The sequence below is a fragment of the Abramis brama genome (genome assembly GCF_963993115.1).
Source record: "Abramis brama genome assembly, chromosome: 12".
In the NCBI taxonomy this organism is placed as follows: Eukaryota; Metazoa; Chordata; class Actinopteri; order Cypriniformes; family Leuciscidae; genus Abramis; species Abramis brama.
In genome coordinates this window covers 27,474,125-27,486,181 of record NC_139974.1, presented here as the reverse complement: position 1 = coordinate 27,486,181, position 12,057 = coordinate 27,474,125, and the positions used below count along the sequence as shown (strand labels likewise).

Genomic DNA, 12,057 nt, shown 5'->3' with positions numbered 1-12,057 from the left:
GATTATTAAAACAAATTTATTTAAAATATACTTTAAAGTAAAACGTTTAATTTTGTGTTTAATAGTGTAAGAAAGTGGCCTTTTATTCCATTAATATTAAATTATATTATCTGCAAGAACAATAAAAACATATACTTTTTAGATTTTAAGTACACTACAATTGTGCATTCAATAAAATTAAGCACACTTCCTTTTCACAAGGGTAAACCATTTTAAAGTGAAACTTTGTATTTTCTTTCAATCCCTCGCAATTAAGCGTGCATTTAAGTACTTGTTAAAAGTTCACTATTCCGTTTTGCCTTGTTTGTTGCATAACATCTGTGCAACGCACAGTCAAAATACAAGATGTGTATTTGTTAGTTTCAGGAAGAGAAATCTCTTCTGATCAGAATGGGATTTTGTTATTGTGGCATTTTCAGCTCACTCTGCCTAATTGCTGGCAAGGATCAAGAGCGGATTAACGCTTCGGCGTGTGGGAGAAGTTGCATGCATGTACACATGCGTATCAGTGCGTTTGCGATTACTAGCCTGAAAATGAATGCTTAGTGGTTACAGGTCGTTTGAGTGAGCATGTGCTCATATATGAGAGCATGTGTGGGCTGAAGTATGCGTTTAGAGTTGACTTTTGCGGGGGAGTTGGAGTATGGCACCCATGACCCTGCCTTAAAACTCTACAATAAGATTAGCGAGTGCTTGCCGTGCCACATGCTGCTGTCCCTGCTCTTCTGTCTGAGCGCTGACACCTGAAACCCTGACCCAGAGACGATGACATCTGTTGTATCTGCATGTTTTATCTATTACATGTTTTATTATTTTTGCAAGTAGCTTCAGAGGCAGAGGTGGCTTTGATGGACGATTACGAACTTTTTTTGAACTTAGGAATAATGTGCACTGATGAATCGGGCAAAAATAAGACCAGGAGTGTATGTTAGGAAAGTAAATAGGGTCAATTTTGATTTCATGTTGACCTTAGAGCATAGAAATCTGATATTTCAAAGAAACTGAAAAACTCTAAAGAGAGAAGATGCAGACACAAGTAAACACCAGTGGCCTGACACTGAGACTAAATCTATCTTTAGAGAATCCAGGCTTCTTTGTTCATATATTTCTTGCTCTAGAGGGATAGGACTTACTCTTATAGACTCATTAAAACCGGATACAAATTTCCAATGACACTGTACTGCTACGTATGCCAAGACAGAACATATACTAGTGTGTAGGGCCTACTAGATTAGCCATTCAACCTATAGAGCTGGCGAGCAAAGAGAGGCATTGAGAACTCTCTCTCTGTGTGTGTGTGTGTGTGTGTGTGTGTGTGTGTGTGTGTGTGTGTGCGTGTCACACTAATCTGTTAATCTTGTTAATGCCTTTGCAGTTGGTGCCCTAACGTCCAGCACATGAAATAAAGGAAGGACAACATGATCACCAACAGCTGTTGACTGTTTGCTGCCCATCACACACACACACACACACTCCCACTAAAAGTTCCGCTGTTGTATGGTTTCTGTTGCAGTTTATCTCAGACTAGATGTTGAAAAGGTAGAGGAAGCGAAATTTTTAGCAAAGGAATCGTAACTACTTCTGAAAAAGGCTGGTTTTGACAAAAGCATAACTAACAAACGTAATCTGTAGATGGACAGTTACTCCCTTCAATTTGATGTTCATCCCTAAATTATTAGTATGTGTATTTTTTAAAGATAGGGGAGTTGAATGAGAAACATAAGTTGGGAACAGCCTTTGTGGAAGTAAAGGTGCCAAAAGGGGGGTTTTGTAGTGATGCCATAGAAGAAGTATTTTTGGTTCCTCAAAGAACCTTTCAGGGAACAGTTCTTAAAAGCACCATTGTGTGAAGTGTGAAGAACTTAATTAATAATCTAAAGAACCTTTTGTGGAATGGAAAAGTCCCATGGATGTTAAAGGTTCTCCATCAATGCCAACAATGAACCTTCATTGTATGAGTGTATGTTATTTTCATGTTGTCTCCATATATTTTCTTCTCCTGCTGAAAAGACCATCACAGATAGTATTCAGCATGCTTCATAACTAGCGTAACCACTAAAAGACTGTGCAGTTTACCAGCTAGACCAGCAACCCAACCAACATAAACCAGCCTGGACATTTATACAGGTCTAAGCTAGTCTTTTCAGCGGGAATATGTTGCATCCTTTCTGTTTCTTGCACAATTTTCAGTAAAAGTGAGTCCCACTGTTTTGTGACAAGGCATTTGGGGGGGGCAAAATGAAGGTGAGGGATGCTGACGGAGTCACTTTCGCAGAGAAAATCTGTCATGTCCTCTTTTCACCGATCCAGAACTCTAGCGTAGTCCTGCAAAGGGCAACCTCCTTCGCTCTTCAGATCGGCAAAGATCTGCGTGAAGAAATGCGGGTCTGCGTTGATGCGCAGCATCTTGGCACTGGTGACGTCGATAATGGCCAGACAACGGTCCCAGAAGGCCTCTTTACCCGCCTCCACCAGGAAGGGCTTGAGCGGGTACGAGATCTCGTTCCCCATGTAGGAGTAGGACAGGTACAGACAGGTTAGTAGAATTGCTTGGAGCTCATGCTCTGAAGACACCACGTCGCCATCCACCACGTCACGGCACAGCATGTACACGAACACCACGTTGGCTGGGGTCACAAAGGCCTGGTCCTGCCAGCCCTGGAGCAAGAGTGAGCGGTCCACAGCCCGCAGCCACAGAATCGGATCTGCGGGGGAAAGGTGCTTGAGCCGATAGCAGCGGCCACACAGAAAATCGCCCAGGCAGCGAAGCAGCTCACTAGTCGAGGCCTGGACGATCACACGCTTGGGTGTGGAAGTGCATGTAGGCGGAATCTTCTTAACAGAGGAAATCTGCTGCGGTTTTACGTAACCCAAGCCCAGGCCTAGACCCGCTGGACCCTCATAGCTAGTGAGATTGGCGCAGGAGAGAGACTTTTTCACATTTTCATGGTTTAGGTGCAAGACCGGATCCTTTTGGTAGATGTTATTGTTGTTGAGAGGAGCCCCAAAGGCGCCTTGACCTCCAGGATAGGCTTTTTTGGACTCACCCCGCTTCTTGGTGGAGGCCACCAGTCGTTTCCAGGTGAGAGCGGGGAGGAAAATGGAATGGCGTTTGAGGTTGCGGTCCTTTTGAGTGTTCAGCGAGCGGCTGCTCAGGCTCGGGTAATGGCTTAGAGAACCGGGTCGGTCGTCATAATAACCAGGTTTTCGAGTACCCGGCGAGAGGGATAGTACGGTACCCATGAGTCCACTGAGGTGGTGAAGCGACCAGCAGTGTGGGTTAATGTGGCTCAAAAATAAAGTGCTTGTGCCTCACTGTTTGAATGCTGGAAGGTCAAGACTGGGCTGGTGAGGGGTTTGGATGAGTTCCTGAGAAGATTACATGCAGAGCATTATAATAAATAAAGGACACTTTTAAATGACAGATACAAATTCATGTAAATAAAGAGAGAACACTATGACATGCAGTTTTGGGAAACACGATATTCTGTATTTTCAGCTTCAGAATTATGAATATTTTTACTCTGGTGTCACCATTTCATTTACACCCCCAATGTAATACCAAATTTAGCATTTTAATCAACAGTAAAAAATGTTGTTAACCTTTTATCAGATGTCTTGGAGTATCACAATAATATCGTATTGCGAGTTCAGTATGGTGATATGTATCGAATCGTGACATGAGGGTATCATTACACCCCCAATAATTATGCATCAGTTTTGATTCTCAAACTTGATTGGCCACTTTTGGAACTGTTTATATTGACAGAGAAAAATACACAAACTTAAAGGCCATTTTTTTTGTCAGAAATGCAAGTTACTTTATATTAATTCAAATCTAGTCAAATAAAATGTATTTGTATAGCACATTTCACAATGCTTGTTATAAAGCAGCTTTACAGAAAATCATGATGCTTATAATATCTTAACATCTTTATGCCTTATAGTTGCCTTTAGCAGATTATGAGATGGGCAAGAATATAGTTTACATTTTGGATACAAGCAATTAAGCAGTAGAGATATGCTATAGATAATGCATGCCAGTAAAGATAGACATACACCTACTTTATATAAAGAGCTGTATATAAAAAGATTAACAATAATATAGTTTTTTTGCAATAAAAAAAATCAGGCAACTGTTTACCACCATGTATAAAATAATGACAAATATTTAAGATTCTCCACTAATTATTTAGGTCACTAATAAAGTCAGTTTGTTCTGACCCCAAATTAAAAATTATGTCATCATTTATTTATCCTCATGTTGTTTCAAACCTTTCTCTTTATCTGTGGAAAAATTAAAAAAGAATATGTAGCCTACTGATGCATTCAAGATTCAAAAATAACAAAATATGCATACAAAACATTGTAAATGTTTCCAAAGTGTGATCCACGCGATGTGTTATCGGACTCTTCTGAAGCAATGCAATAGTTTTGTGTGACAAAAGATTGAAATTTGAAACAATCTTGATATTTGTCCCGTGTAGCTCTCCTTGGTGTTCTCATGATAATTTACAAGAGAAGTATTATTTGAGTCGTGAAAGAATCACATTTAGTCTGTTCTTTTCAATGGATCAGTTGACCAGTTCACAAAACTGATCTGAATGATTCGTTCACAAATCAGACTCAATGACTTAATCATCCAGTCGTAGCAGTTACAGCTCAGGGGAATATTATCAGTATATAATTACTTAAATGTCGGTATATGTATATGAACCAGGTTTGTTAATTTTATTAGGCTAGATTATTTTATGGTGTTTTTGTGTCCGCTCGGCAGTCCCCATTCAATTGCATGAAAATACGAAAGAAAAAGTCATGCGGTTTGGATCAACATGAGAGAGGAATTTGTATTAAATTATAAAAATCGATCAAATAGCACTGTTCTCAGACTTTTTGTAGATATTTGTTAGTTACTTTACTCAGATCACCAACTGTTGAGAGAACAGGCACAATTTGACCCACTTAACTTGGACTATAGATCTGAACCACAATTAAACATGTAAAAGCAAACACCTAAACAGAACAATTTTCTGTGTTAGGCTATTTCTACACACACCTTTATTTTTTACTTGATTTTACATAGATCATGTTCCTATATTCACATCAGAGTAATTGATTTGTAGAGCTGTATTTGCATATGCTATTTTATTAATGTTGTGAAAATAGCAACATTAAAGTACGGTACCTGAATTGAACCAAATTGTTGTAATTAGTAAAGTTATTGTCACTGCAATAAAATTGGTAATTTGGTATTAGCTGCCTCTGTCATCAAGAAAGTTTAAATGACAGAAGGATTCTCACTCTGAGATCCCATTTTAATCTATTATGGTTTTACATTTACATTAATAGCAATACTATTTAGGTTATCACTATTAGGTTACAGTGTTTTGCTCACCTGTTCGGAGGACATCAGTGGATCGCATCAGTTCAACCCTGCGTCTTGACTGCGTCCTGCACATCACACGCACGCGCTGAAACGCGCCGCACGCGCTTACTGCATTAATGTTTGCATTAAATCCTTCCGTCGCGCAACTAAACCTGAATCTGACAACATAGTACTTAAGTAGGCTACTTGAAAACAACATAAACTTAAGCGCATCCAACAGGAGCTGTTCTCTGTGTCCGCTCCAGTTAGAAACAAAGTCGTTCAGGTTCACTGATGCCGTTCCTGTTCAAATATGTCCATTATCCAGAAACGCTGCTTGTTAAGTGTCCTCATTTGAAGTCGCGCGAATTAATTTGAAGAAGAGGATTTATTACAGCACATAACACTTTCACGGCATTCCAGTTCCATCTCTTATGCACTATGAACAATGAATCCGAGTAGCCTATGTTTGGGCCAGTTACAGAAAATCCGCCAAAAATATATCCTATATATGCAAAGGCGCACGCATATAAGTCTTTATAATAGAGCCTCCAGTCCTGGTATTGACAGCAGGAGTTTGTGCTCTGGTCCTCTTTGCTGCACATCAGGCTCTCTGTTTTCAGCGGAGACTCCTCCTCGAGACATGTGACCTCCTCCTCCTCCGCTAATATCGTCCGATTGATTGACTGACTGACTGACTGGCACACAACAGCTCTGTAGATACTCATGATGAACACAATGTAGAGACCAATAGGTATACAGAAATACATCGGCCCCAAAAATATATATATATTTAACGTGTATCAACGTTAGAATTCATTATTTTATTTTATTTTATTTGGAATGTTGCAGTTTTTATTATAGACTGTCTATTTCTAAAGTATTTAATATAAAATATTTATCCGTGCACATATTTTTAATTTTTTTATTCATGTAGGCTACCCTCGTAATTTTTTTTTTTATCAAAATAATTTCCCATCCATCTTGCAGCGTCATCTTCTCTTCTCAGATGACGTGTTTACTGGCGTGAGGGCGGGGCAACCTGTCACTCACATGACATCACAGAAATAGCAAACCACAACCATCCAATCAATTCAATATGGACAATATCAAATCCGAATCTACATTTTTTACTTGTTCGAGAAGCCTTTTCACTCGTCATAATAGTGAAGAAAAGACTATCGCAACTTCCATTTCATGCCAACTTTATTTAATTTTTTTGTTGTTGTTTTGTTTTTTTACTTTCTATGAATCAAAGAATCCCGAAAAAAAAATATAAAAAAACAAGCAATTCAAATTAATATAAAAAATTAAGCAGCACAGCTATTTTCAACATTGATAATAATAAGAAATGATTCTTGAGAAGCAAATCAGCATTATTAGACTGATTTCTGAAGGATCATGTGACACTGAATACTGGAGTAATGATGCTGAAAATTCGACTTTGCCATCACAGATATACAAATATATTAAAATAGATTTAATAATAATAATAATAATAATATTTCTCAATTTTTTGATGAGGAAAAACTCGATGAGGCTTAACACACACACACACACACACACACACACACACACACACAGGTAGGTTAGGTTTAGGGGATAGAATATACAGTTTGTACAGTATAAAAATCATGTATATCATGGAATGTCTTCATAAAACATGTAAACCCAACATGTGTGTGTGTAGAACTATGCCCACTAAAGCTAAAATGCAAGACCCATTTAGCCTATAACCTACTTACTGACATATATAGGCTACTGTATACTGTATCATCATTATTTGAAAGGTATGTTACAATTGTGAGCTTTTCATATATAAAAGTGAACAAATATCTCAATGCAAGATCTTTCTACGGTTTCGCGTCTTCCGGCATAGAGAGAACAATTGCCCCTTGTTGAGTAATAACAGCATAGCATGCGCTGATAAGATCACAGTAGCACAAGAACTTTGTTATATCACTTGATTACAAAACGGCTCAGCAAATACAACAAAGTGTTCCTCAGAAAGAGTGAGTTGGAACAACTCAAGCTAACAGGTGCCCATGAGTGTTTTTTTGTTTGTTTTTTTTGTCAGAGTAGACATTTTCACCATTCAGCAAACAAGTAATTCTGTGAAAGTAATTCTTTTCTGCCTAAGAAGGATTTATGACCAGGGTTCAGCACATGGCACTTCATGTATTGTGTTATTCACTGAATGGGCATGGAATTTGTGCAGTTTGCAATGATGAAGGAGCTGTGAAGAAATCTCTCTTGTTGTCTTTTTTTAGTCTTCCTACTGTACCTGTTGTCATGCCATTTCACCTTCTGTTGGTGTTGGAGCGGTAGAACGCAAGAGAGAGATACTACTGTTGTAAAAAAAAAAAAAAAAAAAAAAGTGTGCTTAATTGTATTGACTGTGCACTTTCAAAGTTAATATATTTTTAAAAGTACTAAAATTCAACATCATGTGTAAGTAACATATATATGACAGACACGTTTCAGTAGAAATGACATTATATTTTAGTTTACCATAAATGCTGGCAAGCATATACTTCAACCATAGTTAAAAACAATCAAATTATGAAATTTCATATAAAGATGTAATATTAAGTCCAACTTAAATATGTCAAATAGCACTTTAAAGATTAGATAATTGCATTTAAAACAAATTTAATACATTTTAATTAGGGCTGTCAAAAGATTAATCGCGATTAATCACATCCAAAATAAAAGTTTGTGTTTAAATAATATATGTGTGTGTACTGTGTATAATTATTTTGTATATATAAATACACACACATGCATGTATATATTTAAGAAATATTTGCACATATACTGTATATATTTATATATAATTTATATTATATATAAATATAATTTTTTTATATATAAATAACAAATTTTTTCTTAAATATATACATGCATGTGTGTGTATTTCTAGATACAAATTTAATTATACACAGTACACTCACATATATTATTTAAACAAACTTTTATTTTGGATGCGATTAATCGCAATTAATCTTTTGACAGCCCTAATTTTAATGCAATTGCACTTAACATGCAATAAAGTTCTAAAACATTACATTCAGTTTGCACTTAAGTATAATCTTTTAAAATATAATTTTTCCGTGATAAGTACTCTTTATAAAGGTATACTAAAAATGTTTTACTTCCTTTTCAAAAAGGTAGACAGATTGTTGGGGAGACTTATAAGGACTGTATTTTATACTATTGCTGGAACTACTTTAGTGTGGTAATCACTCTCGGGTGTCGGTCAGAACACATAAACCAGACCAAGATCTGAATGAATGGTGTTTAATGAATTGTTGCAGTAGACATGGGCATACAGTCTTCCATTCTGCATTTAGATGAGTGTATGTGTGGTTCTAAATGGAAACAAATAACATATGAATAACAGCATATGAATTAACTATTCATACATTCAATACTAAAACAGTAACCGATGCAATTACCATTAACAGTCAGATGCATACGAACTGCCGCTAGGTGGTGTCACGTGTACAGAAACGTGAGTAGCAGTAAAACATGTTACGGATAATATTGTAAATAACTACTTAAAGGATTCAAAGTATAAAACAATATAATCCACAATATAGATTAATAATATCTGCACTGAATGCATAACGTAAATATACATGGAGAGTAATGACAATAAACGAGGTGATTAGTACCATAACTAGCATCGCGTCAGTCAGACATTAGTGATAAATATCAAAATATAACACACAAACACGATTATCTTAATCACTAAATAGCAGATGAAGACAAAAACACTTACTATTCAGCAGTGACGCACACAATATTATCTAAACACTCTCCAAATGGGGAATAATCTCAGCCGCGTCGTCCTGTCACACATCTGCTTCAGAATCGTCCGTGAATCTGCGCAGAAGCAGAGCGCTACTCATTGCGTGCGCTCAAGGGTGCGTTAGAGCACATCAATATGCATCAGAGGTGCGCATACACGACTATACAGTCATCTGCGTGACCTTTCTTACAGCCGCCCCCAAATGTGTGCAGCACATTTGTTTCTGAATAGGTGATCAGTCCAGTATCCGGGAACAGGCATAAGGGCTTAGTTATCATCTTCATCTGGAACCTCTGGTAGAACTATCAATCTGGCTACAGGTCTAGTGTAAGTTCTGTTGTTTATCCTTACATCCACTGTCCTTATGTGTCCATCTGCACTTGGGTAAACTTTGGTGACAAGACCAACCGGCCAACATGCTCTGGGCAGTTGAGGGTCCATCATCAGTACCACTGATCCTAGGGTCATTTCCGTAGGGTTGGCATTCCATTTCTGGCGGGTTTGCAGGTTCGGGAGATAGTTCTTAATGAAACTAGACCAAAACTGGTCAGCCAGAATTTGGGAATGCCTCCAGCGGCGTCTGCTCAGAAGCTCAGATTTAGGATAGACAACTTGGGGCAGGGACCCGTCCCGCCGCCCCATCAGCAGAACATTGGGTGTCACCGGATCAAGGTCCTTAGGGTTGGAGGACACATATCCCAATGGTTTAGCATTCAACATGCCTTCCACTTCCAGGAGAACAGTATGTAGCACTTCCTCTGTAACAGCTTGACTGCCTACCACTCGGTACAGTGCAGTTTTCACTGAGCGGATTTCCCTCTCCCAAGCTCCGCCGAAGTGGGGTGCACCAGGTGGGTTAAAGTGAAACTTTATCTTGTGTTTGGCAAGCTGGAGTCTGAGTTCTGGGGATAATTCTGCAAGGGCCTCCCGCATCTCTCTTTCTCCTCCACGGAAGTTTGTTCCCTGGTCAGAGAACAACTCGGCTGGTGTTCCTCGCCTGGCGATGAACCTCCTCAAGGCCATCAAAAAGGAGTCAGTATCCAGATTGGTAAGGATCTCTAGATGTACACACCTTGTTGTAAGGCACTTGAAGATAATTCCCCACCTCTTCTCAGTTCTCCTACCCACCTTCACTATAAAGGGCCCAAAGCAATCCATGCCTGTCGAGTAGAATGCTGGCTTATACAGGCGTAGGCGTGCTACAGGTAGGTCTGACATCTTAGGAACTTGAGGGCTTGCTTTCCATCTACGACACTCTGTGCAAGTATGTTGATACCGTCGAACTGCCTCTCGACCTCGTAAGATCCAAAACTTACGACGGATCTCTGCAAACACTCTCTCAGGGCCAGGGTGGCAAAGCCGGGTATCATAGTCTTGAATCAGAAGCTTAGTGGTGGGATGGCAATGATCCAAGATGATAGGATGCATAGCAGCCAGGTCTAAGTCTTCAGATTGCCGCAATCTGCCCCCGACCTTAATGAGACCATCTGTTTCGTCCAGCTCTGGAGACAGGGAAAGTAAACGGCTACTTCGTTGGACTGGTTTCCCATTTTGCAGTAGTCTGAACTCCTCTGCAAAGCTATCCAGTTGTGCCCCTCTCAGGATAAGAATCTCAGCTGTACGGTAGTTGTCAGCATTAGGGTTCCCACTCTGACCTGCCGCCCCGTGAAGCGTCTGCACTGTGGCCTCTAACAGTTCCTTCCAAGTGGTGTACTGATGCACATTGGGTATGTGCTGCTCTTCATCAGGTATGGTCGCGACTCCACAGAATACAGACTTGCGAATTTCTGAATGGCACTCCTCAACTACTGTTGCTGGCAGGGTTGGCCATTTATCTGGGCTTTGGAGGAGAAATGGTGGTCCATGGCTCCAACGGTTAGGCTTAACCAGCTCCTCTAGCTTCTTACCTCTAGTGAGATCATCCGCAGGATTATTCACAGAGTCAACATATCGCCATGAATGTCGATCGGTGAGCTCCTGTATTTCCGCCACTCGGGTGCCAACAAATACCTTAAACCGGCACGACTCAGATTGTAACCAGGATAAGACCGTAGTTGAATCAGTCCAGAGGGTAATCTGGCTTATTGGCAGGGTAAGTTCTTGCTCCATCAACCTACTGAGTTGAGCTCCTGTGAGAGCAGCACAAAGCTCCAATCTGGGCATTGAATGCAGTCGTTTAGGTGCAATCCTTGAACGGGCCACAACAAAGGAGAGATGAGGCTGATTTTGACTGTCTACTGCCCTCAGGTAAGCGACAGCTCCATATGCTTGCTCCGAAGCATCGCAAAACACATGTATCTCATGAGTGATGTTTCTCTCATCCATGGCAGGAGGTACATATGCTCGGGGAAAGGAGATTCTTGGCAGGACTTGTAACTCTCCCTCCCAGTCTCTCCAAGCTTGCAGCAAATCATGGGGCAGTAGGGGATCGTCCCAGTCCCTGTGTTTGTCCCAAAGCTGTCTCACTAGTATTTTGGCACGAGTGGTATACGGCAGAATAAACCCGAGGGGGTCATACTGACTGGCTAAAACCTTGTAGATGTTCCGCATGGTAGGAGCATCATAATTCACTGGTCGATGTTTGTACCTCAGTGTGTCTGTGGAACAATGCCAGCTGAGACCCAGAGCGGATTCAGGATTATCTGTTCGGTCGTGAGCAAACCAAAGTTCTAGACTGTCTGATCGGGCTTCTTTAGGTAGATGGCTGATGACCTCTGGCTTATTGCTGGCCCATTGGCGGAGTTCAAATCCACCAGAGGCTAGAAGCTCCCTTAGCTTATCTACCAGTGTTCGGGCTTGGTCAGGGGAGGAGAGGCTCTGCAGACAATTATCAACGTAAAAGCATCTCTCAATAGAAAACCTCACATCATCCTCTGGC

The 12,057-nt window shown here is 39.9% G+C and overlaps 2 protein-coding genes across 2 annotated transcripts; both read right to left on the bottom strand.

Moving 5' to 3' along the window:
* Positions 1-817: 817 nt before the first annotated feature.
* On the bottom strand, positions 818-5,958 carry LOC311093458 (cyclin-dependent kinase 5 activator 1). Its single transcript, XM_084130874.1, has 2 exons — positions 5,396-5,958; positions 818-3,369 (listed from the first exon to the last, which is right to left on the bottom strand). The coding sequence occupies exon 2, from the start codon at positions 3,241-3,243 to the stop codon at positions 2,299-2,301; it is 945 nt and encodes a 314-aa protein (XP_083987000.1). The 5' UTR covers positions 3,244-3,369; positions 5,396-5,958; the 3' UTR covers positions 818-2,298.
* Positions 5,959-8,557: 2,599 nt separating this feature from the next.
* Positions 8,558-11,840, bottom strand: LOC311094099 (uncharacterized protein). The gene is made up of 2 exons (XM_084131834.1): positions 9,150-11,840; positions 8,558-8,736 (listed from the first exon to the last, which is right to left on the bottom strand). Exon 1 carries the CDS (start codon positions 11,727-11,729, stop codon positions 9,447-9,449), a length of 2,283 nt encoding a protein of 760 aa, XP_083987960.1. The 5' UTR covers positions 11,730-11,840; the 3' UTR covers positions 8,558-8,736; positions 9,150-9,446.
* Between the last annotated feature and the right edge of the window lie 217 nt (positions 11,841-12,057).